Source organism: Thermobia domestica, chromosome 1 (genome assembly GCF_964235325.1).
Source record: "Thermobia domestica chromosome 1, izTheDome1.hap1.1, whole genome shotgun sequence".
NCBI lineage: Eukaryota > Metazoa > Arthropoda > Insecta > Zygentoma > Lepismatidae > Thermobia > Thermobia domestica.
In genome coordinates, this window is record NC_137454.1 from 154,885,745 (window position 1) to 154,912,198 (window position 26,454).

The 26,454-nt window shown below is 36.4% G+C and overlaps 1 protein-coding gene across 1 annotated transcript in view; it reads right to left on the reverse strand.

Moving 5' to 3' along the window:
* Positions 1–15,492: 15,492 nt before the first annotated feature.
* KLHL18 (Kelch like family member 18) overlaps positions 15,493–26,454 on the reverse strand; it is a 64,600-nt gene continuing 53,638 nt past the window's right edge. The window contains exons 9-10 of the mRNA XM_081764885.1: positions 21,724–21,893; positions 15,493–16,709 (exon numbers count right to left, since the gene is read on the reverse strand). Coding sequence (XP_081621011.1) covers positions 16,499–16,709; positions 21,724–21,893 — 381 coding nt within the window. The 3' untranslated portion in view covers positions 15,493–16,498. The remainder of the gene's footprint in view (positions 16,710–21,723; positions 21,894–26,454) is intronic.

Here is a 26,454-nt window from a genome sequence, read left to right on the forward strand (position 1 = left end):
ATATATATATATATATAGATATATATATATATATATTTTAAAAATACATATCGTTTATTGCGTCATATACACACACTTGAGTCTTTCCGTAATAAGTTTATCAGGGAGCAAATAACCACTCGTGATTTCTTGTATACTTATAAAATTTGCTCCGAAATTCACGACGAAAATGATTTTTGGATATCAATCTGCGCATATTTCTAATATAAATTTTGTAGAAAATTTTATTTGGTTTTTGTCAATTTTCAGATGTAAGGTACTAGAACCACTGGTTACGAAAATTGATTGTTATCTGCTTCAGTTCTCTCGAATGTATTGTTAGCTTTTAATATTAGATATTTTCTTGAAGAACTACATCTTTATGAAGCAGATATGCTTCTGTTCCACACTTTGAAGCATAATAAATAATTGTTTGCTGTACTTTTCGATCTATATTAGCTGGATTTAATTCCAGATAATATCGTTAATGGAAGATAAATTATATTACGTATTCAGTGTCATATTAAAAACTCTAGGTGAAAGGTCAGTGCGTGTTTTTTTTTCTAAATGAACTATTGAACCAATCAATGCAGTACTGCCATTATTTTGTTGTATTCATATTAAATTTGCACACTGAAATTGTTACACTTATAATTCTGTATCAAAATATGAACTACCACAAATATTTATATTATGCCAGTACTGTAGCTAGGACCTAAATTTGGGCAGGGAAAGGCTAACAAGAGAAGTTTCTTTACATCTACCAAAATTTATATTAATAAATACGACCTCTGCAACTCTGTCTCTTAAACTACCCATTTCTGGCTGTGCCATTGTATTGTGTCCTTCTACGTAAATTTTCTTGCTGGCTGTGGTTCATTACTTGATATCATTAGTAACCAACAAATAAAAATAATAACAATGCTTTCTGTAGTGAACTTAATCGAAGACATTTATGAAATGAAGTAACTCAGGTTTTTAAAAAGTGCCTAATCCAACACTTATTTTGTTCGGAGTATATGTAATTAATTTATGTTTCATACTGTACTATATGTAATGGTGGAAGTGATACAATTAACCGCGTTTGTGACTGTTCAGAACGAAATAAAAAAATAGTTAATAATAAATACTTTGTGGAAGTGGTTCAGTCTGAGATCGTTTGAAGTGAAAACGTTGTTAGTGTTCTGTGTGTACTATAGTAAACGTGTGCGGATATGAGAACCAGTGTGCGAGAATTATTATTTATATAACTTATTTTACGTAACTTTCTATATGAACGAACTTCAAATAAGGATGTGTGTCATCGTGAAGTCATAAAATAATTCTACTACAAATATTATATATTGATCATATATATAACCAGTTATCAATTAACCGTTTAGAATTACCATGGAATTCCTTTTCCGTGTAATTTTTGAAGTAGCACATATTGTGTTCGAAACAAACTTTTTTTGTGTGTGTATGTGGACATCTTAGACGTATTTTTTTGAAGAGACAAGATAAACATACATACAAGTATATATATAGAGTTAGTAAATTTCGGTTTAAAATGCAATAATTCATATGAATTAAGATTAATTATACTTTTTTGTATGTAATATATGCTAACAATTGTTTTTCTTAAAAACAAGGGTTGAAGAATAAAACAAACAAGTGGATATTGTATTATTTTTTGTTATTAGTGAAAAACAATATAAAAATAACGTTACCCAGAAACTACTTTAATATGGAATTGCAGTTTTTTAATTTATTTTTTTTATTTAACCCGGAAGCGGTCGACAGGTGAGCGCAGCGCTCACCCTGGTTTATGTTTTTGTTTCAAAGCCGCCCTAGTGGGGTTTTATATAAACACATCATAATTTTATTTGCGATTTTATTTTAATAATAGTAATAATAATAAATCACAAAATGTCAACATTTCGAAATGTGTTGAAAATAAATCCCGTATAAAGTCATAAATAGCTATAGAAACGATTTTATTGTAAGTGAGCGCCGCGCTCACCTGTCGACCGCTCGCGTCACAAATCAACAGTCGACCGTTCCCAGGTTAACGAATGTGTTCATAGTTATTGTTGTCAGACAGCGACACAATTAGGCTAGTTGTCGCCCGGGGCAAGAACTCGCCTTAGGGCCTCCTCCCCTGACCAAAATGCTCCCCGCCTACACCTGGTATTGGCATCATACAGTAATTCTCCTATTTCATTTTGTCTTCAAATGGTAAAGCTTGATTTCAGAATTACAGTACATAATTTAAATTTTAGGACAAGATAAAACACTAAACTAATTAGTATTTGATTGCCAAATAATTATGAGAGTGGCATGCTTGACATATCCTTATAGACTTATCATACTAACTGCAAATCACAATGTTTTTGTAATTATCTCGCAATGTGCATATGTGTAGAATGAATCAACAGTCTATTGCTTTAGAATATAATATTTAAATATGGCAAACAGTCAAACTATTGTCTCGAGTATTACACTCGGACATTTTGCAAATCTCTTAGATCGATGTAAGCTAAATGAAAACACAAAAAGCTGGAACTAAAATTTAACTTTGCAAGCTCTTTTGGCTGCAAAGGTTTTTTTAAGTGTCCCCAAAAGATAGATTTGAAGCTAACCTATGCTCAATGGATATGATCCTAAGGTTGGTGAGTGGTTGTTGTTGTCCTGTTAAGTTTCTGAGGTAATTTTTTTTATGATCTTTAGTTTGCTAAATCTCCTTTCCTTTCTTTACTTTATAGTAAAACAAAAATAAATATTTGCTTAGTTTTCTCTCCCCCCTAGTTACGTCACTGTTCTCAGAAGATGTTACTTGAGCTGGCTGAAAATTTATTTCAAATTCAAGGATAAAGAAGAGCATATCTTACTTCCTTCTCATAGTGTGAGTTATAAAGCTATCCGTGTTTATAAATGTACAAAATAAAATAAATTAAGACACTTTAACAGATGATAATTACCCCTTATGTGTCTACCTTAGGCTTCGAGGACAGGATAAAATCTTCCTCCTTGTGAGACTTATCAAACTATCTTCTTGTTCAAGTTACAATATAGTTAATACTCTTTTGTACTAATTTTAACTTCAGAATAAATACGGGTGATTACACCGAAGAATTAATTTTGTCAGGATTCAAAATCATGTTGACTACCACTATCAGTTTCTGTAACACATCGTACTTGCTATAACGTAGCATATATCTCCATATACGTAATGCTGTAAAGCAGTAGCGTAGCTTAAATTTTCAATGCGGGTAGACTTTCAACACACTACAGACAGACGCAAATACTGTCGCATCAATAGTTGGCAAGTTGTAAATGTACACTAGAAAAATATCAATTTTTGAAAATAAACTTATTCTATTATTGTTATTACTTGTTGCATTTATACGACATATTGTATGAAAATCAGCTATTAGCTGCTCAGTGTAAAGACATTCTTACCTAGTACATAATATCCAATGGGAAACTAAGGATGATATTTTTTCTCTCATATGCTTGGATATACTAAATTATAAGAATTATACAATATTCAACAATTATAAAAACATGCAATACACCTTGGTGTATGACAATTTGACACGATGATTTTTCTTCTTGGTGAATACATCAATAACTTTTTGTTTGAAACTGGGATCACTTGCACCATCTTTTAGCAGAAATTCTTCAAAAGTAAAGCATTTGATTGTGTAGATCATAAAATCTTATGTGATAAATTAGCGTATTACGGATTCTATAGCAGCAGTTTAATTTTTTAAAATATCCTATTTAAATGAACGTAAGCAGATAGTTAGTGTTAACAATATGCATGCAAGCATATTAGAAGTTAAATACGGCGTACCGCAGGGTTCAGTTCTGGGCCCGGTCATATTTTTAATAATGATAAATGATTTCTTTTAAATACTAGTGCAACATCAATTCTATACGCGGATGATACTACCCTACTTTTTATAAATACAAGGTTTGAAGAAGTGTATATAGAAGCTCAAGGCGTATTATCAAGAGCAGCGACATGGTTTAAAAGTAATGGATTTGTCCTTAATCGAGACAAAACAAAAGAGTAACCTTTAGTCTAAATCACTACATTGATAAAGAAAACTATGATGAAAATGAGGTTAAATTTCTTGGTATATGTATAGACAACAAACTAACGTGGAAAAAATATCTAAAATATGTATGTACGATACGAAGCTCTCCCGAGTGCTCTTTCTGTTAAGGAAACTAAAAGATACAATTCCCCATGAGTATTTAAGAAGTTCATATTGTGCATTTTTTCATAGTATAATTGGATATGGGAGTTTGCTTTGGGGTAACAGTAGTTAAGCACATGATGTCTTAGTTGTGCAAAAGAAAGCTATCAGAATTACTCTTGGAACACATGATAAAGAACACTGTAAACCATTATTTATCATGCTTAAGATAATGACGATAGTTAATCTATATATTTATCAAGTGCTACTTTACACTAAACAAAAACCTTGCAAATATGACATTTAGGGACGAAGTACATACATATAGTACTAGATGATGTAAGGAAATTGATGTACCCTTTACTAGATTATCAAAGATAAGAAATAGCTAATTAGCTTTAGGATCGAAGCTATTTAATAAACTAACGACCTCCATATAGCAGCTGCCGTTAAAGGTTTATACAATAAAGTTATATGATTGGTTAATAGCAAATCCATTTTGTTCGCTTCAAGAGTTCAGTGAATGTGAAGAAACTGTGTCGTAATTTCCAGTCATTCTATTTCAAATATTATTAGGCTATTTATCATTCTATTAACCAGCAACTGATTTTTTGTATATTATACTTCTTTCTTCTCTTTTGTTTATACAGACCTATATATCTCATTTGGATGTTATCTATTGCTTGCAAAGCTCAATTACAATAAAATATTCTATTCTATTCTATAAACCCAAAGCTGAAAGTTTCTCGTTGGACATAGTTTCTTTAAAATGTTTTCACACGTTAAAGAGCACTCATGCTTCTCTTACTTGACGTCGTGGTTGCAGCAATACTTAAAAGTCAAATGTAACAACTTCGTCAGTTGCATGTAAATGCTCTGTAGCTCATTTTTGTGAATAGATGTTAATAATTCGTGTGGTGACGGATACTTTTCAGGATCATTGTAAAGCACCGCGCATTCCTTTCTCAGTTGTTGTTCGTCGAAGAAAACCTTCATTAACTGTTGTAATTTGTTAAATAGTGAAATCATTCTCTCATGGGTTGCAAATGAGTCTAAAATTTCATATGTCAGCCGGCGCAAATTTCTCAAGTGCGTTTCCTCGTACTTTATTTTACTATTTAGCTGATGAGCTTCCTCACAACAGGCTATAGTAGTTGTTTCTTCGCACCTTACTTTCACAAACTGGTTCAATACAATACGAACTTCGCTGATCGGAACACCTTTCCAATTGTAGAATCCTAAATAGGTTATCACTGAATGCAAACAATTTACTGCAAGCAAGGTAAAAACATAAACGTCAATTTTTTTTAAAAAAATTCCTTGCTATTCTACAGCATATTCAACAAATGGTAGGTCCCATTCCATCATCTTCAATAACATGAGTTACCGTTCTTTCCAGTTCTTTAAAATGAACTTTATTTGTTAGCGCTCTTCTAGAGTGGTAATTCCACCCGCTGTCACTGTGATGACAAAGTCTGAAACCTTGTTTCCGCAAAAGTTTGCTTCATTTTGAAGACTTACAAAAAATGTGTGAAATATGCTTATGTAGAGCTTTATTTCTTTTATATGCTTAGATGCAGTGGTCGAAGTGAGACGGTATGCGGTGGTATGCCATACCGCCTGGTTTCTTAGTGATGAAGACATACCGCCTCTGGTATTTCAGTGATCAAGACATACCGTCACTGGAAAGTGGATGCTAATATACCTTTAATAAGTTCATTTTTATACACAATAATTGACGGATTGCTTTGCACGTCAAAAATGTTATTTCTTATGTAGAAATGATTTCTAAGTTGGCAACATCAACATTTTTGTTATATTTTTCCTATCTTTAGTTTTTAGAATGAGGTGTTTACCCCTTTCTCCTACGCAACAACTCGTGTTGGTTGTGTTGATTGCAGATAAGGGTCACATTATAAAGAATGCAGTCATGGGCCTAATCCAAACAAAAGGCAATGTATTGAGGCGAATCGTTTAAATTTAAATCGGAAAGTATTGTTATGCGTTCACTGGGACCTCTTTTGTGTCTACAATGGTAAAGAAATACATAACTGACTTCGGTATTTACGACGGAAAAAAATATAATTCATGGAATAAAAAAAATCTTATTTTTTAAGTGTTCAGTTGTTGTGTGGTGTCACGCATATTAAATTGATGGAGCTTATATGCTTTCATTAGAACGTATTTTTGAGTCGTTCTAATAATTGGATAACAACCTTCCGGGGGCCTGGAAAACCCAGTCAAGTGGAGTCCGGGAGTTTACCCTGGGGAAATTGTTTTAAAATTGTTAATATTAAATAAACATCGGTTTTGGGGTATTTTCGTGTATAATTTTCTATAATACAAATTAAGGGGATTTTTCTTTTATTATCCGCAGAAAGTTCGGGGTGAGGCAAAGCCTCTTCATGGCCCACCCGTACCTACGAAAAGTTCTCCCGTGGTTTTGAGTCATTATGCAAATAGAAATGCAATCTTGTAGCCAACATACCATCACTGTATTTCAACATTTATATAGCTGGTATGTCGAGTCTAAGTCGTAATAAAACATACCGCCTCGTCTTGTTTTCCACTTCGAACACTGCTTAGATGCATATAATAAAACAATTTAACCATTATTTGTGAATATTTTATAACTCTTGACCACTCTAATGGTATATAACTACATATTCCAAACCAAAATTTAGTGAACTGTAAATCCTAACTAACAATGATCATTTACCTATTCAAAATATTCTTCAACAGAAATTGAAAAATCACTGACTAGCCCGTATTATCCCTTCTTTTACTTTGCCATAAATAAATAATAATAAAAACTGTGTACTCGGTCAAAAGCGCGAGAAAGGATCCGTTAGGATTCTTCATACAATGGCCGCGATAGAAAAAAATTTTAAAAAATGAAAATAAGATTAAAGAAAAGAAAACGTTTTTCCCGATACAAGGAGATCACGGCTTTCGTCGAGCAAGGCTAATGCTATAATGTCTTAAAAGGATGTAAACTTTTAAATTATCATGTAATACTGCACTTAAGATTTTCGCTTCCACAATTGATATTTAATAAAGTAATTTGCTAAACCAAACTACAAGGTAACCAAAAAAGTTCTTATCGTTCTAGAACAGTGATAAACAAAGAGCAATACAGTGACAGCACGTACCTTTAGATTTCAAAATATTATTCATCAGTATCCAACACTTGTTGCTAACGTTCCAGCACCTGTACAATACCCTCATGATAAAACTCGGTGGTCGTGGATGCAAAGAAGCCCGTGAGTACGTCCCGCAGGTCTCCTTCATTTGCGAAGGACCTTCCACGAAGGTGGTTGTCGAGGGAATGAAATAGGTGGTAATCTGTTGGCACAAGGTCCGGTGAATATGGTGTATAGTACAATATCTCCCATCCAATTTACTGATGGGTCTCCCCGGTCCTCCTTGCCACATGTGGCTTGGTATTGTCGTGCAGGATCAGCATACCCCTGTGATTCACCAATACCGGCTTCTTCTGCCGTAATACATGGTGCACCATTTGCAGCTGCTGAAAGTAGAAGTAAGCAGTGATAGTCTGGCCAAGTGGAAGGAGCTCGTAATGCACCACTTTCCGACAGTCCCGCCATACAGAAATCATAACCTTTCGTGAGTGCAGAGGTAGTCTTGAAGTGTGAAACGGTCACGTGGCGACAATAAATATCTGGTACGCTTGGGAGTGTCATAGAAGACCCATTTTTCGTCACTAGTGAGCAAGAGAGCAAAGATGGGTGTGTTAAGGTGGCGAGTCAGAAAGGACATACAGGCTCTCATTCGTTGTTCCTTGTTGGCTGCCGACAATGTGTGGAGTACCCATTTGCTTAACTTGTATGACTTCCCTATCCCATGCAGGCGCATTTGATTATTTCAGCGGAAACATTGAACCTTTCTGCAAGTTCATCGCACGCCAGACCACTATCCTCCTCGATGGTTGCTCTCAGGACCTCATCATCCAACATGTAGTCGTCCACTACGAGGTTTATCCGAAAGGGTCATATTTCCGAACGGAACTTCTGGAATCAATGTCTGGCGGTGCGTTCGTTCACAGCATTCTCCCTAAAGGCCTGGCATATGCGGAGATTTGATGTGGTAGCTGCCAGACCCACTTGAAAATCATACAAGAAACACACGCGAACAAGCTGCTTCGATACCTTTATTTCTCTTCAACACTGGACGGGCTGTGACTGCAGTGTGCACACAACGTGCCTCTATTACTGAAGGTCGATGGACAGACTTAACTTCCGATCGCTTGGCAGGCATTTCGTCATTTCGTTTCCTCTCTGTGAGCGCATGATTAATGGAACGTCAAAAACGGCAGGAACATTTTTTTTAATTACCTTGCACTTAAAATCTTACATTAACTTACAACTAAACAATGAACTTTATCAAATAAAAATAATATGTGATCGTCGAATGGTCGGATTCATTAAAAGTTTATTATAGCAGTGCATAGTATTTTCCGTTAACAGCGATTACATTTACATTCAAAAGTTGATTATAAAATTATTAATGTAGAAGCTTCAAAATAAGTGAATAAAATAATGAAATACGAATCACTACATAAGAACAATCATTACATATATTTATTTACAACAAAAAATATATCGAAAAGGAAATAAATAGCAAAACAGTTTGCTTTACTTTTGAACAAGATCCTTAAGATTTCAAGTGACCACTCACACCAAATTCGCAGCCAAACGAGCAAAACATGGATGCAAATCTTCTATTGAGAGTTAAGTTATGAGATCATCATAATTCACTATTCTGTCAGTAACACGTGCAGAAGTATAATTTACTAGATTCTAGCCTACATGGCTGGTTGTAAATTTTCTTCAGGTTCCTTGAATGAAGGACACAAAAGAATCCAACTACTTCAGTCCATCCAACATCAAACGCCAAAAAGAGATATCATTACTCGAATTTTCTAGTCCTACCGTTTCTTTTTTTTTTTTTTTTTTAATTTTCACATTTATGTTCTTTTTAAACGCAATTGAACTATTAAGGGATCATCGCGATCTGGCAGACACGAGAACTTTCTACTAATACGGTGTAATAAATAAGATATTCTTGGGAATTCAATCCAAATACTAATTTAATATCCCGAAAATACATAAGAAACTCGAAAATAGTCGAACTCATATAACTCATAGCCTTAACCCTTTAATGGGCAAGCATTGATAGCATTCCCATTAAAATATTTAGTTTAATTTTATGGTTGAACAATTTCTTCCTGATCATAATTTCGTAATTTTTAAAGTAGTTTTGTACTTTGGTTACAAAATACAGTGTGTTTATTTCTAAGCAACATTGCCATAAAATAGGTCTTATGTGTAGCTACTGAGCAGCATTGGTCTATTATGATAAAATTTCATAAGAATACTCAGTAATTAAAAAACGGTTTCTTACAAGTCTGAGCAAGAAACCACAAATAAAAAAATAAAAAAAGAACTTTCGCGGAACGTAGAAGATAAAGCTTCTACAATACTAAATTTAACTGTCTTCTGTTGACGAAGATTAGAAGTATCTAAAGAAGCGACCTGCAAATCATGTATATGAATATTATATGAAAGCAATAATGCCTATTAAATGATCACTGAAGTTATAATTTGTGCGGATACCGTAATAGAATGCGATGTTGCTTGAGAGCAACACTATCCACTAAAGGGTTAATAATAAAAAAGAAACTTACAAAATGGAGAAATTTGGAAAGGATGAAAGGCTGCTAGCCACTTCAAATCATACATCGGATACAAAGCTCTGATTTGAACACACACACCACGCTTATGAGCAAAATGCAACGAAAGGGGAAAATATTTTCTTACAATATTCATTTGATGAGCATAGTAATGAATAAAAGGTACGTATGAATAAGATTGCTTGACAAGTGCTTGTACTTCAGTATGGCAACCTTTCGTTACCGATGCACCGTCGTATGTTTGACATGCAAGTTTATTTCTTATGTCCCAATCCTTTAAAACACGCAAAATAACGTAAGATAAACCCACCGCTGTCTTGTCGATGAAGCGTACAAAGAATACTTCACGAATATACTCCTATAAGTTACAGATTGTGCAGAAATTACACCCACGAGACCCTCTGTTACGTAGGGAGTTCAGTGAACAGGTCTTGGCTAAAATCAACGAGAATGCAAATTTCTTTATCATACGGCTGTTAGACGAAGCTTACTTCCATCTTAACAGACACATTAACAAACAGAATTTCCATTACTGGGCACAGGAAAATCCTTGTGAGCTTTATGAGCGCCATAGCGCCAAGGTTACAATATGGTGTACAGTATTGTCATTGGGTTTTTATTATTATTTTTTTTTTTTTTTTTTTAACGTGAGGATGGCATTGTATTCGTTGTCGAGATATCTTCTCTCTTTATTGTGGTAGAAAACCCACCCGAAAGCTTATTTTACTCTTTAAAAAATGTCCGGGTAAAAGATGTACAGTAACTTTATTCCAGTCTCACAACAACAAATGAACATTCACATATCTTTCGATTATTCACTAAAACCTGTTGACATGCAGATTTTGCGGCAATCTCGACAGAGACAAAGGAATGCTCAGTTTGCTCTCTAATCAATTCTTATCTCAGGTCACCTGAAAGTGAAAATTAAATTGATGTAGCTGACATGCAGGGTTGGCTTAGGTGGATACTTTCTCTAATATCATCGGTGTTAGTTCCACAGTTATCTTCAAAAGTGTGAAACAGGATGTCGGTTTTAGTAGTTAGGTCATCCATTTCTTAGCTTGTAGAAGCGAGGTTGGTATTTCCAGACCATAAACGTTGGAATAATTCTCTTGTTGAAACACACACACTATCTTTTCAGATTTTATAGTCACGTCTGAACTGCTAAGTCACGTAAGAATTCCTCCCACATACACTTATTAATTTAATGGAAACACCTTTAGAAAAATGCAACTTAGACTACCATAGGACTGGATCACCTTTCACCCTCAAAACAGCTCTCATGCGATGTGGAATGCAGTCATAATAGTGGTCATGAATGTAGTAGCAAGTGGACTATTACACAATTCCTTGTACAGTGCATCACTCAGTTCCGAGAGAAAGGATAAAGATGGAAATCTCCGCCGGATTTGTGTCTTCAAAACAGATCACAAATGTTGAATTATGCTCAGGTCTGAGGATTGAGTGTGCCAGGGGATGTGTCCAAGTTCATTCCATGTTCTTCAAACCACACCGCAACAGCTGCAGCTGTGTGAATGGGTTATCATCATCCTGGAACATGACGTCATTGTTCGCAAACAACATCTGGACTATAGGACGCATATGGTCCCCTAGATTGACGATATAATCACGCACTCTGATGCGACCAGTATCAACACAGACCCACTGAAAACAGAGTATTGCGACGCACAGCATCACAAAGCTGCCGCCATGTTTGACGATTGGGCAGAAACACTATGGATGATACATTTCTTTGGGCGTCCACCACACACAACACGGCTCATGGTTTGAGAAAAGATAAATGGTGACTCATACGATCATATCACACGTTTCTAGACATCAGCGGTCTATATTGCACGGTCGTGGCACCGTTGGCGTCGTGCTAAAGCATTATGGTCCGGTTATCAGCAGTTTCGCAACACATCTCTATCTCCGTGTCATGTGACTCGAAGCACACTGATTCTCGATACAGACTATGAGAGGACGTGCTTGAGTTCTTCTGTCACTTGCACCGAAGTCGCACAATGCTTCTGAGTTACAATCCGCTTTAATGTTCGGTGGCACCTGTCACTGAGAGTTATCTTCTGATCTTTGTTCCTCTTCGCCGATGTGGTTTCGCCGTTGAGTTTTGTAAGCCATTATCACCTTGATATTGTCCCTCGCAACCCATTCGACACAGTCGTTCTACTGCTCCTCACGTAGTTCGGAATCTACTCTGGAAGTTGCCAACGCACACATCTGACGTGTTTTCATTAAATCGGTAAGTATTTGTACCTCAGTACTGCAAGACGTAAAAACTTCTAACTTATCTTCTAGCAGAAAAAATGTATGGTGGATGCACGTGATTAAGAACATATTAAACTGTAGACTGATATTTCAGAGAGCCTTGGTACTAAAAGGGGACGTTGAAGATCTTCACTACGTCCCAAACACTTTGAAAGACAATAGCGATTTAAAAAAACAGTAGTACAAAGGGCACTAGGAAAGTTTTGCAATACGAACTTATTTCTTATACCTTTCAAAGTACTTTCTGCCACCATTACACGTTTTTCCATTCTTCGAAACCAGTCGTCGAAGAAACTCTTCCATCTTTCGGCAGAGATCTTGGCACATTCATCGTCTTTGTAGGGCGCCATAGCTTATAAAACGCCTTCCTTTCAGTCTGCATGGGGGAACAGCGCGAAGAAACAGGGAGAGAGATCTGGACTGTACGTAGGATGCTCTAACAATTTTAGTCCAGTGCTGACCAAATTTTTGAAAGGTGCGCTAGAGCGTTAGCGTGGTGAAGAAACCATGTGTCCATCCTTAAGTTTGGGCGCAACTGTTTGAGAGCTGTAAGAACTTTAGACATTCGTCGGTATACCACTTCCCTGTGACTGTCTTCTGTACTTCTAAGATAACTCGCTCAGCAATTCCTCGCACAGTAAAAAATGCCACTACCATTCTCGTCTTCGCTGATGTGGACTTTCGAACAGCCACGGAAGTCTCATCTTCGAACACCCACACTTTGTTTTGAGCCTTGGTCGGGGCGTCATAGTAATAGAGCCTAGTTTCGTCACCTGTCACAATACTGTTCACAGAGGAAGATTTTCCATTTTAAAACTTTTTCAACATTTCACGGCACCATGAAACACAGTGTGCCATCTGCTTGTCAGTCAAGTCACATGATACCCAAAGAGTATAAATCTTTTTAACTCGGAAGGTGATCGCGGAGAATAGCATGAACTGCTGATGCATTAATGCCCAAGCAGACCTCTATTTGATGGTATGTAACCCGTCTGTCTGTCTCAAGATTTTCCTTACTGCAGAAGTTTTTTTGTTCAGTCTTAGATGAAGATGGCCGACCTGACCTTAGAGCGTCCTCAAGGCTGAAATTTCCTTTTTGAAACTCTTGGTACCAACCTAAATATCGTTGTACGATGAGGACAATCCTCTCCAGGCACAGGAGTCATTTCCTCTAAACACTGATCAACATTTAAACCACGTGCAAAATTGCAGCATAAAATTGCCCGGTATTCAGTTTTTGACTTCGACATCATCTCCACCTCTTTTCACTAACAGCTGAAAATCAACTGACACGGAGACAATGACTAGAGTTTCTACAGTGCAGGTTTGGACATGTCTAAACACGCGCTAAGTTGCAAACTTCTGTGATGATCTGTTCTGTTCTATTGCAAAACTTTCCTAGTGCCGTTTGTATTTACCAAATGTTATTAAACAAAATCTAAATTCTTCTATAAACCAGAAACCTGGATGCGCAGTTTATGACGTTATAATCATCGGGCACTGGAAGTTGTGCTCCGCATGAAAGATCTGAAAACAAATATTTCTTGATTTAATAGTTCCGTAAGTATTAAATGGCTTACTTTACATAAATGTCACATGTTTGTTGTTATTCTTCTTTACAAATTAAAAAAAAAAAAAAAAAGTGGTGGGGAACATAGTGAATACCCTTAATCTTCAATTAAAAATACATAATAAATATCAGGTACCTAAAAATGTCCTCTCATTGGCTCTACAAAGAAAAAGGTAACAACCAAGTGCTCGGAAAATTAAAAATAATCCTCACCAGCAGAAATAACCCCTTTTTTAAAGCTTGGAGAGACTATGGATTTCAGAGAAGTGACATTCTGCGAAACACAAGCCTTTCAATGCATCGTCGAAACTGTTCCCTGCAGATGACTGTCTAAGGACTGCAACAAACGCCAATCCGATAGTGCAGTTTCAAGAGAGAGGTATTAACATTTCCCAACCAAGTCCGATAATGGAGAAACTGGTGTCCTTAAGCAATATACAGGGCGCATCAGAAAGTCCTGGGCTATAGACCAACTTTATTATGAGTAAAGATACGAAAAATGGAAAGAGAGGTAATTTGTTGGACATATATAGTTTTCAATATAAAATGATGTAATTTTTCCATCGCACCAGCCGTTTAGGCTCCACACTGCTAAAGTGTCCTATGATAAATAAAAAAAGCAAAGCTGTCACTTCAGCAGACTGTTCTCTTGGGATCTCACTACACCTACAATATAGCAGTGCTGGGAAACGAAATAGAGGTATTCTAGGTTTCCTCTCACAACAATGTGCGCTTCGCTGTATCATTTTTACGTGCCTTTACGTTCCGTTCGAACAATTTGCTAAGCTGAAAATTTTACTGTTTGATTAAGCATAGCGCACATTACCAGTGTGGCGTCCAAACAGTTGTTGCGATTGGATAATCCATTTTTTTTTTTTTTTTTGTGTCTTTAACGGTATAGTTTCCCATTGTTTTGAAAATAATACACCTGCGAGTCGCAAACAATTTTTGATGCACACTTCCTAATTGTTGTGAATACAAGTTCCATTGGTCGTCTATTAAGGTAAAAGCAATCTGACATGGTCCATCAAATCCAGAGCATAGCCTTCTGTTAATGTAATAATGGTTTTGGCTGTTTTTGGATCAGTTAATGTGGTATTAACCAATGACGTCGACACCGTAGAGTATCGTGAAGAGCTCACTTGTAATTGCACGGCACAGTCTGTCCAGAAACTCTTCTTTCACCTGACGAAACAACGAAGAAACACCTATTTGTTGATGTCACCAAGAGCTGTAGTCAAATCATATGAGACTCACCATCCATTTTACAGTTTTTCAAGCTGATGAAGGTGTTCGCGAATTGTTTCTGCACTGCAACTCGATGCTTCTCCCAATGATTCACGTGTTTGGCCATTAATGGTCTCAATCGTCATTATATCGCGTTGTCAATGGTCTGTGGATGTTCCGAAAACTGTTTTCTGGAGGAATTACTCACCATTTCTAAATTTATTAAACCAACGTCCGTTCATATGTTTGTCTTCCCGATTCACTAGCGTGAATCCACAAAAGCATGCAGGCCCATAAAACGTTGTTTGGAGTTCCAATATTTGACTTCCTCTCACTGAGGTCCCCGTTTTCATGCAGCGACCACAACCAGCAGAGTACAAGAGGAAATATTCAATCACACGTTACCTCTTTTCTTTTGTTTCTCATCTCGAAAGGAAATATGTAGGAATCCGTGTAGTGATACAATGCAGAAATCAACAGAATTTTTCGGGGTACCTAATAGACAGATAAGTAAATAAAAGTCGAACACGATGACTAAAAAGTACTATATTTTTCTTCTTTTCTAGTTCTACATATAAGATGATGAATCAAGTATACATATACTACATATTGACAATTGTTTTGACGTAGCTGCCTACAAAAGAACACGCGAATTCAACACGTTCTAATTATCAAAGGTTTCCCTTCGATGGGAAACTAAATGAATAAATACTTACGAAAAAAATGTACACAGGAATGCTTTTCTAAATGCGCCTGTTAATATGGTCAGAACAAGAAATTAAAATAATTTTAGCTTTGGCCTTACGACTCAAATATCACATTCATAATGTGTCAGAAATGGTTTTTCACATAGATTTGCGTCAAATTTTTATTTTAATTACTTCTGTACTGTTTAAAGACTCTAGACGAGGTATAAACATTTATACTACACAACGTTTCTGACCAATCAACAATATTATATACAGACGATTTCGCTAATTACCCTGAGTATTTTCGAAATATCAGGACTCCACCAATGCTGTGAAAAGACTAGAAACAGACAATATATTTCCATTCAAAAGATCCTCACATAATAATAAAAGAAAAAAAAATGACTTATCTCTATGATTTCTTATATCAATTCAATCCGCTACATGGTCATCAAAGAACAAAATCGATGGAAATGTGCGGAGTTCTTAGTAATGAATTTCTGTGCTTTATACAACATGTAATAAATTTTGAAGAATATTTTAAATACAATGCTTAATAGCTCAATCTTGTATCTTTATGATACAACTTTAATGTAGCTTCACACAACAAAAATATTCTCATCATAAAAATAAATATATCAGATCTGATTCTGAGAAAAGTTCTTAGAAAAAAATTTTCAAGACTCACAATAAACTGTGCTTAAATATAAGCACTTTATTTGCTATATTAATAGGAGATGATTCTGAAGACGGGTGACTCTCCTATTTCATCAGTCTTTAGGAAACTCAATGTTGTTTGAGATCTACATAGTAAGATTATTAAGAATCTTTATTTTTCTTCTTTCCTCTAGCATATGGGTACTACTCCAACTCCGACACCACCCTCATGTGCACACATGGATGCAACAAACGACCACTGATCCTTGTCCGGGTTATAGACCTCTACTGTTGATAAATTGGAGACTCCATCATAACCACCAATTGCCCACAGCTTTCCCATATTTGCTACCAAAGCAACTCGGCTTCTCATCACATTCATTGGAGCCACAAACTTCCACCTGGAGAGGGAAAAAAAGTTACAACAAAAAATATAAAACAAAGGATAAGAACATTTCCTCTTTCAAGATGTTTTACTTTAAGGTTCCATCATGTAGAACCAATTTTAAATATAGCATATACAGAATATTTCAACATAATATTTTCTAGTTACACAGAAATCAAGTTAAAAAGTCAGTAAAAGTGCTGCTTAAGTCACAAGGAAAAAGACTTATGCCTAGTTTAAACATGACGCATCAGTTTATCACTGATTTTTTTTTTTTTTTTTCCAGGATGAATTTCAACGTATTCAACCATCACACATTATATATACACAATGTCTAGTAATATGCAGCTAAGAAGTAATTGCATGCTTGCCCTCAGACTCACTACGACGATACATTATTACAAAAAAGAGGCCCTAATTGTAGTACCTTCGTTTACAAAATATATATTCTTTCCTGCTCTTATCCCCGAATCAACCATTCGAAAAAATTTTAGAGGGAAAAAGTTATCCTTGCCAAGGATGAGAATTTTTGTCCAGGAGGGAAATCACGGGCATTCCCCGCGTTAATTCGTACACTGTGTATAGAAATATTTAGTGACTGTTATCATAGTTTTCTTTGGAAGAATGAATAAATTTGTGAACAGGAAAATTATGAAGTAATTCATATATACGGAGTGTGTTTTTTTTATAACTTATCACAACTTAGTGATTTCTAAATAGACAAAAACGCTGAAATTTTGTATGAAGCAATGTCAACAAGAGACATGATTTATATTGGGTTGACAACGATTTTCATCTGTTGGTATGTCAAACGATTTACGTTGTTGACATTTGCTTCGTACAAAATTCCATTTTTTCCCTTCCTTAGTTTATAAGTTACACGATTGTCTCAAGTTAAGAAACTCACACTGTACACATTATCTTCATTTCAAAGTGTTCCTATCCTCACTATACCGCTCTCCACAACTACATCAACACTTTCCAACAAGAAATAAAGTTCCCTTACCAACTTTAAACAGTCAAGCGTGCAAGAAACTTACCGAAGACAAAAATTCACTAAAACAGGATCGTCTATTCCAAATTCCCTCATTTAATATTATCCTGACGTTCCTTCCGCTCAGAAACTTACGAATCTTGCTTATCTCACAGTCATCATTTCATTTAACACCGAGTCACACAACCGTCTCACCATCATTATAAGGTCTGGTGTCTTGAAATACCCACACTTTCACTGAAGATATCCCAGAAACGCAGATAAAAAGTCGTTCTATATTACACCCCCGTCAAACTTCCCACTATATAGACAATACATACATTCCACCATGCCAGCAGTTGCTTCTTTCCAACTTCATTCATATCCATAAACGCAACAACTGTCTTACCCTCTATGTCGAAGAAACTCGAACTTCTACTTGGATCTACATTAACGATCACAGACCATCCTGCAGCGCTCAAATTCCCCATCTAGCTGCCCAAGAACACACAACCTATCAAGAACAGTACATCTGCCCATACTTTCCAAGTAAGTATCCTAATAATTTTTCTCAAGACTTTTCATATCACTCAGAAAGAGATGGAAAACAAACATTACAATCTATCCAAGAAAATTATTTGAAGTAAAAGAGCAAATGTGAATTTTGTAAGTGCAGTAGAGCCTGGATTAGCCGCACTAGTAAGGATCCAACTAAATTCAGAGAATCGGGATTTGGAAAATACAGACTTTCTGCAAAATGAAGGATAGTACTGTACGAGTAGCAGTAAAGGTCTGAAGTAAAGTATAATACCTAAATAGGTCTATTGCTTAGTCGCTATACGGCCCACCTAATCATTCTAGTGGCAGCTGAAAAGTAAACGAATGAAAAAAGGAAAAACCTTCACAGTACAGTTATTTCCAAAATTACATCATAAAATAATCCTGAAGTTTGGAAGATAATTGTTAACAGCAGTACATATGGAGCTGTTCCATTACTACGCGCTGGGACATGAAGATTTATAAGGGAGAAAAACTAGAGAAGGAATATTCCGAATATGAACGCGAGAGCGTCTCGACAGCCGTACGTGTTAGAGGTTTATGCTGGTGATCTCGGGTCGGGCGTTCAAACCTTCTTGATTTCTTAAAAACTTTTTCTTTTCTTTTAATTTTGTTAATTTATACCAATTGCTGAATTGTCTCGGCTTCTGATCGTACAGTACAACGCTCGCCATTTAAAGTGAGAACAGTTTGCTCCGGCATTTCTTTATTATTTTTTAAAATTTTTTAAGGACTATTTCGGCTAAGCCGGGACTCGGTTAGTCGGGCCTTTACTGTAAGTAGCTACAGTTCACTGAATATGATACAAAAATCAGGGTGTCTACTACAATTCCAAAATGAAATTTCGTGACTTTTTCATGACCTTTTCTTTACCAAATCATAAAATTTCCTAACATTTTCAATACCGAATTCGGGTGCGAATTAGGCCGAATTTTCATCCATGTGATAGAAACGTACTTTGCTTGCGATTTGGTAGCGTCTAAAGACGATCATAGACATTTTTGGTGGTGAATTTTGATGTTTTATAGAACAAAATTTTCTAATCTGTACTTACATTTGTACAGTTTAAAAAAATCGTGACCCAAACGCTAAATTTCGTGACTTTCATGACCGTTATCTGATTTCGTGACTTTTTCGTAACTTTCGTGACCGACAGACACCCTGAAAATAATAAAATTGAGACGTCTAACGTAGGTGGGATACGTCGCTTGCATTGAGTCCTAGTTGAGAAGTCAGGAAAGGCTTCTAGGCAGATCAAAAAGCTGGTAAAGTAATGCAGGATCTTAAAGAGGTAAGTAATAATAATAATAATCTAAATAGAATGGGCTCGACAAGGATAAGATACAATGGAGAGATTATTTTTGCGGTGATGAACTTTCCGGTGCTTGAAGTCAACGGAATTACTTACGAATTATGAAACTTACTGAACTCATTTGCTTTTTCAAGACCTTTTAACTTCTATCGTCGCTCAAAACGAAAAAGGAAGCAGACATCGCGTTTGGAAGTTGTATCCTCACGAACAGAAAGGCACATTATTTTTGTTATCATAAATAAATAAATAAATAAATAAATAAATAAATAAATAAATAAATAAATAAATAAATAAAAATCGACCTATAACACACTCGTTATCTGAAACTTCTTCAGAGATAATGAACCAATGTTGTGCAACACATAAATAACAGGTTTAATACTGTAAGTTTTGTCAAATATAATGAAAATTATTATTTCTACGACTACAAGCCATTAGCAAGAAAAACATAAACATGGGTACATATTATTGTATTCGAGATGCATATTTCACATTGATTCATAATGCACCTTTGGGGCTTTCTCGGAGCTTCAAGACTACTAAGTGTCGCTTTCAGTATGCGTATTCGGAGGTTTACATTCCACTGTGAGCAGGCCGTCTTAACGCATGAACCCGATGATTATTTGCCCGGGGACCCCACGACCAGAATTACATGAAAATTTAGCTCTAGGGATCCATAATTTCAAGATATTACTGATTGTGAATTCAATGATTTGGACAAAAATCATACAAAGGCTGTCCTGCGTATATGTGACCAAACTGTATTTACCAAATAGTTACGGAAACAAATAGAACCAGGTCGGCCACAGCTGAATGTATCAGGGGAAATTGGTTTCGAGACAGTTTGCATTGCAGACGGTCCGTTGGAGAACAACGAGACAATTGCTCTTGCCCAAAGTTCTTTTAAGCAGTCTACAGAATCCATTGAATTTGCGTCTGAAGACTTCACAAGTATCTCGCTGAAAGGTGTAACCTGTATTCAAGTAGCCTCCATCATATATCCTGGTAGAATGAGAGGGTATCTTGATATATGCGGATCATGTTAATCTGGTTTCCGTACATTTTTGGTAGCTCTGCTCGTAGATCGGCCGTAGGATCTATCCCTGGTAGTACTGCGAGAATTTTCTACTTCTTCACTCTGCGGATCTTCAACTTGACTCGGTGACAGTAGTCCGCAACCACCATGAACTCTTCAGGGAAAGGAGCCTTTTTACATACTCGGATCTACTTTCTGAAGCGCTTCGCGCCTTTGTCTTTATACAAGATGGCTCTTGATTTCCAGGTCCCGCTCGTACAGCTTCTGAGCGTTACACTTACGTTCCCGTCGATGGTTATTAGCCCTGTAACATCCAAGATTCAGTCGTTGGTGCAAGGTGCGGTTGGTTTTTCCCAAAGACATTTAGACGATTCGCCATATCTTTGATTCGGGATATTTCTTGCATGTGCACTCTGCAAAGTTTAGCCTGCATGCTGATAATGGTTTATGTGTACGGCCGTATTCTGATATCATTTATTGGAGTAAGAAATTGGGAGTGAGTGCCTTGTACTGCAAAGGTCATTTGGCATCCGTCAATGTCTAAAATTCAGGAACAAGTCTGCCATGAAAGAAAATATACGACAGAAAACATGCAAACACAGTGATAAAATTAGTAACACAGCAGAGTACTGATCTTTTGCTGGGGCTACGCGGCAACAGTAAAGAAACGCCCAATACCCTTTTGTTGGAGGACAGAACGTTATGGCCACACAATCTTGATTAAAGTCAAACTAATATTACAACCCTTAATCTTACACTGCTTACTGAAACACTAAACTTTGCGTCGTAAAAGGCTGCAATATAACATTGCTGAAAAATGATTCAGTTTTGATTTTCGGTGGGATTTTCGGCCCAGCGAGAAAACACAAGCACACTCTTACAGCTCACATATTATACTGATATATGCACTTGACTAAGGTCGGGCAAATTCATTCGGCGTGCGAGAGGATTTGCATTTAGTCAAACATACGCGGAACAGCCTTCTGTACTAATGATTCAGATTCCAATTCAGTACAGATACCGTCCCTTATGGCGTCTGTTTTGAATAAGTATAACGCAATATGTCAATCCTTCACCTATTTGACGCTTCGTGATTTTAACTACAGCAAATTAATTTCTGTACTTCCGACAACGAGACGAAGCAGACTTACTCATTTGTATCTGGATTATACATTTCCACTGTCTGAAGAAATGTTGAACCATCGTATCCTCCACAAACATACAGTTTTCCATTCAACGTTGCCACTCCAAGTCGACACCTTCTTGTAAGCATTGGCGTAACTTGCGTCCATTGGCCACTATGCGGATCGTATTTTTCAACCTGTAATTTCGTAAAGAGACAATATGCTAACTAAGAAAATGGATCCATATATACTTAGCTAGTTAGTTTACAGATTAATCTGCTAGAACTATAATACTTTACTATGTTATGTTGAAAGTATGAAGTAAAATGGATACAATTAATATGACTATTCTAACGGAGCCCAGAAAAATTTTACTCACTTTCCCAGGTTTCAATCACTGAATTATTTCCAACAATTTCAATTACATATCCTGTAATCTTCATCAAGTGATCAGATAAGGTGAGAATATTACACTGTACTTCGATACAAGTATATACATACAAAGCGGCTACACTTCTAATATAAACATCACTTTGAATTTTCTTCTATTCCACAAAAATAAAGCACTAACTTAGTTGCATTTCTTTTTCCTTAAGACAGTCAACACAACTCATAAAAATCAAAAATTTTGTTGTTTCAGTCTGTCTTTACTAACTATTGGGAACTCCCGAAAATAGTGTGACAATTTTTAAAATCGTATGTTACTATTCTTAATGATTAAACCAATAAATTGTAATTAATTTCCCTTCTTTATTAATAAAACTGTTTACTTTCAAACAGCAATATTCAAACTTTCTGTTTCTCTTACAATATTCAATACATTTTAAAAGTAGTAAATGTAGCACTTAACGTGGTTTAACTGTTTGTAGGAGTTTTCCTGAACTATTTCAGCCATTTATTCTGGGGCCTTTTTCAATAGGTAAGTCACTCTCATGAAGATAGAATCACTTAACAAAAACATCTAGTACTTTTAAGACAATGGTTTATATATATATATATATATATATATATATATATATATATATATATATATATAAGGCGTCTATGAAGTCTGACCCCGGGCCATTTGTTCGGAAACTGCTGGGTAGATGGAAAAATCAGTGAACACGTATCCTGTTATTTTTAGGGGCACACGATTTGAGTTGCCCCAGGGTCCCCTGGGGGGTCCCACATGGGATCCAACTCAAAATTTTCAAATGACAAAGGGGGTCAAGTAGTATCGTTGGAAAGGTATTGTTAAAAGAAAGAAGATGGTACCAGTCCCAAGTCCCTACACGAACCCTGTGCAAAATGTCGGTCGGTCAAAATGTCAACACAGTGTGCATTAAAAATTCTGTGGCCACCCCTAGGAATCTTAAACAGTGAATCAGATGTTAAAAGCGAACACGTGTCGCATGATTTCAAAAGTACAACATATCGAGGTAAACTAAATCACCCCGTGGTTCCCTTAGGGTATGAAACGGTCTCATCTCAAAAGTTTCAAATAGACAAGTATGGTACATTGTATGTCGTTCGGAAGATCTGTATAAAAGGTATTGTTATAGCATGACTGTTCAAAAATAATAATGGCGTCAAAAATATCGATCAATCATGCTTCGTACTAGAACATTTTACTGGTAATGAGTGCGCAATTACTACGTAACAGACACATGGATTTTCAAATTGTACGAAATTGATGTTGGAGATACTCAGCTCAACTCTGTTAGTCATCGAGTACCATACACTGTAGGTTTACTGTAGAAAGATTCGAAGAATTGCTCGCAGAAAGAAATAATATGAGACCAGGCTTTAAAAAGGGTACCGGTAATTGTCAGGAATCGCCAATAATAATAATAATAATAATAATAATAATAATAATAATAATAATAATAATAATAATAATAATAAGAAGAAGAAGAAGAAGAAGAAGAAGAAGGAGAAGAAGAAGAAGACGATGGAGGAGGAGAATCCTGCATTCAGAAGACACAACTACAGTGAGACTTGACCGAACTAGTTCTCAAGGTTACTGGCACCTCTGATAAATGCCCTTTTTGTACCAATATTCCGTACATACAGGAACTGAAAATCCTTTTCTGTGCTTCCTGCGGAAGAGAGTTTGCTTCTGCTCCTGTGTAGCCACACTCTCGTTTACGTGTTACAGCAACATCGAGAGCTGCGGCAGTAAAGCATTGCCTGTACGAGTTAATAGGTGTGTTTTTGCCTTAGTGTAAAGCAACAAAATGGAATCATTTCTACTTTCATTTCTTATGTCATTTCGCGCTTTGTTTTCACACTTACCGACCATACGATGGAACGCTCAGCGAAAGACAAAATGGAAATAATCTTCGTTTATGGGGAATGTCGACGAAACTGCAGAGAAACCTCTAGAAGGTTCAATGAATTATTTGCTGATCGACCAATCGATTACAGTAGGTATTCGATTTAGTATAGAAATTTCGCGAAACACAAAGTGTAAAAGTTCGGCCAGGTTCTGGTCGACCTCAAGTGGATGAGGGCACAGTGCTGTAAGTTCTTGGGAACGCTATTATAACACGCCAGCAATCCTTGAGTGAAATGAGTGCCTCCTTGGGCATTCCTAAACCCACAATCGGCAAAATCCTGAGAAAACATTCGTTTCATCCATATAAAATGCACATTGCTTACGAGCTCAGTGAGGAGACTTTGATCGTCGTCTTGAGTTTTGTGAAGTACTGACTACACGAATCGCTGCAAATAATCCATTTGTACACAACATTTGTTTCAGCGACGAAAGCACATTCCTTCTTAATGAGCGTGCTAACACCAAAAATGTGCGTTACTGGAGCGATGCAAATCCCCATATTTTAAGAGAAGGACATACTCAAGAACCACATAAAGTAAATGTTTGGGCGGGAATTTTAGGAAACCATATCATAGGGCCTCTGTTCATTGATGGCACTTTAACCAGGGAAATAATTTAGATCTGTCCGTATATCTAGTAGACCCTCTCATTGCAATCTGCAATGGTTATTGAAACTGCTAAGACTGAAGAAGGCGAGCCAGAATTTGATGCAGAAGGAATTATATTTCAACAGGATGGTTGTCCTGCACATTATGATCGCACTGCGTGTCAGTATCTGGATCATAGATTCCCAAACACATGGATTGGTTGGCGAAGAGCAATTGAGTGGCCGGTTCGATCCCCAGTTTTGTCTCTAAATGACTTTTCTTCTGGGGAAATCTGAAAACTGTAGTCTACAAAACGCAACCAACTTCATTAATGGAATTAAGGACCCGAATTACTACAGCTTGTCGGGAGATACTACCACTTACTTTTCAGCACGCACGTCAGGAATCTGAAGATCGTTTATATTACGGTCAGGAGGTGAATGGTATGCGCAATTTCAGCATTTATTACTCTAAAGTTCAATTCAGTATTACACCATGAAATTGTACTCGGAATTTGATTATAGTGGGGCTAGGGAGATGTGTAGAATAGCCTCTGCATCTACACATGCTCAAACGACACAATACAGACGAGGATTTTACGTACCTGATTCAGATTTTCGAACGACACACCATTTCACATATCTTTCTATTTAAAACTAAATTGACTTGAACACCATGTGGGATTCTAAGGCACACCGTGGGGCGTTTTACTTTTTACCACGATCAGGGCCATACTGGCCAGGCGGGAAACCGGGAAATTTCCCGGTGGGCCTTGGACGGTGAATTGTTTAGTGGGCCCTTCGCCTCATGTTGTAAGTAGTAGTATATGTAATAAAAGGCACATGTTACGTACTCTTTGTATATGGGAGCAACGAAACGGAGGACGATTACCAGCAATGCAATCAGTTAATCTCAGACCAGAGTTGCCAGCCCATGATGATGTGGAAACAATCTTTCACATTTTTCATAATTCAACCCTTGAAAGGTTCCTGATTTCCCACTCTGCTTTAGTTAAATTGAATTCTCAAATGATGCCATATCTTGAAACTAAGTAATAATTTACATTTTACAGCATCTTGTTTTCCGAAAAAAATATGCAGGCCGGATTATGAGCATTGGGGGCCCTGGAGCAGGAAAATACAAGGAGGCCCCATCAAAAACATCTATGATGCGCCCTCTCTCTCACCATGTTCAAAAGGGTCCATGAATTATATATGAGTAACTTATGTCATGCTTCCTAAACTTTTATGGTGAAAATGTTCTCAGTAATTCTTAAACTTTTGAGAGGCCCCTTAGTTACGGAGTCCTGGATCAAAAAATGAAAACTCAATTGGAGTGACCAGGGCCGGATTTCCATGTTTTGCGCCCATGGGCCCTAGCGAAATTGTGAAATTATCGCCCCTAACCACAGCAATCGCATCGCTCTCCAAAACTTCCGTTCTCCTGGATACGCTTCTTAAAATATTACTTTTACGTCTGCTACTAAATTATAATTATTACTAGTTATTACTGTTCATATTTCTTATTACTCATTTTATGTAATATATTTTAATTCCTATATCTGGCCAGCATTCGGAGTAGATTCATTAAAACTTATCTGGCTTCTGCCTAACCTATTCAACATTACATGCTGTAAAATACGGTAAAATATAAAACAGTTATATAATTGAACCTAAACATTTACAAAATGACGCTTCTGAAAACTTGTGTGTATCAAAACTGTTTAGCTCTTGCTTAGACTGGAAAAATCATTAATAACGTCATTAAAATCAAATTTAACAGTCAAGTCATTTTCGATGGTTAAAACAGTTAGATGAACCACTCTCTTCTGAGAAAGAGTAGATCACAAAT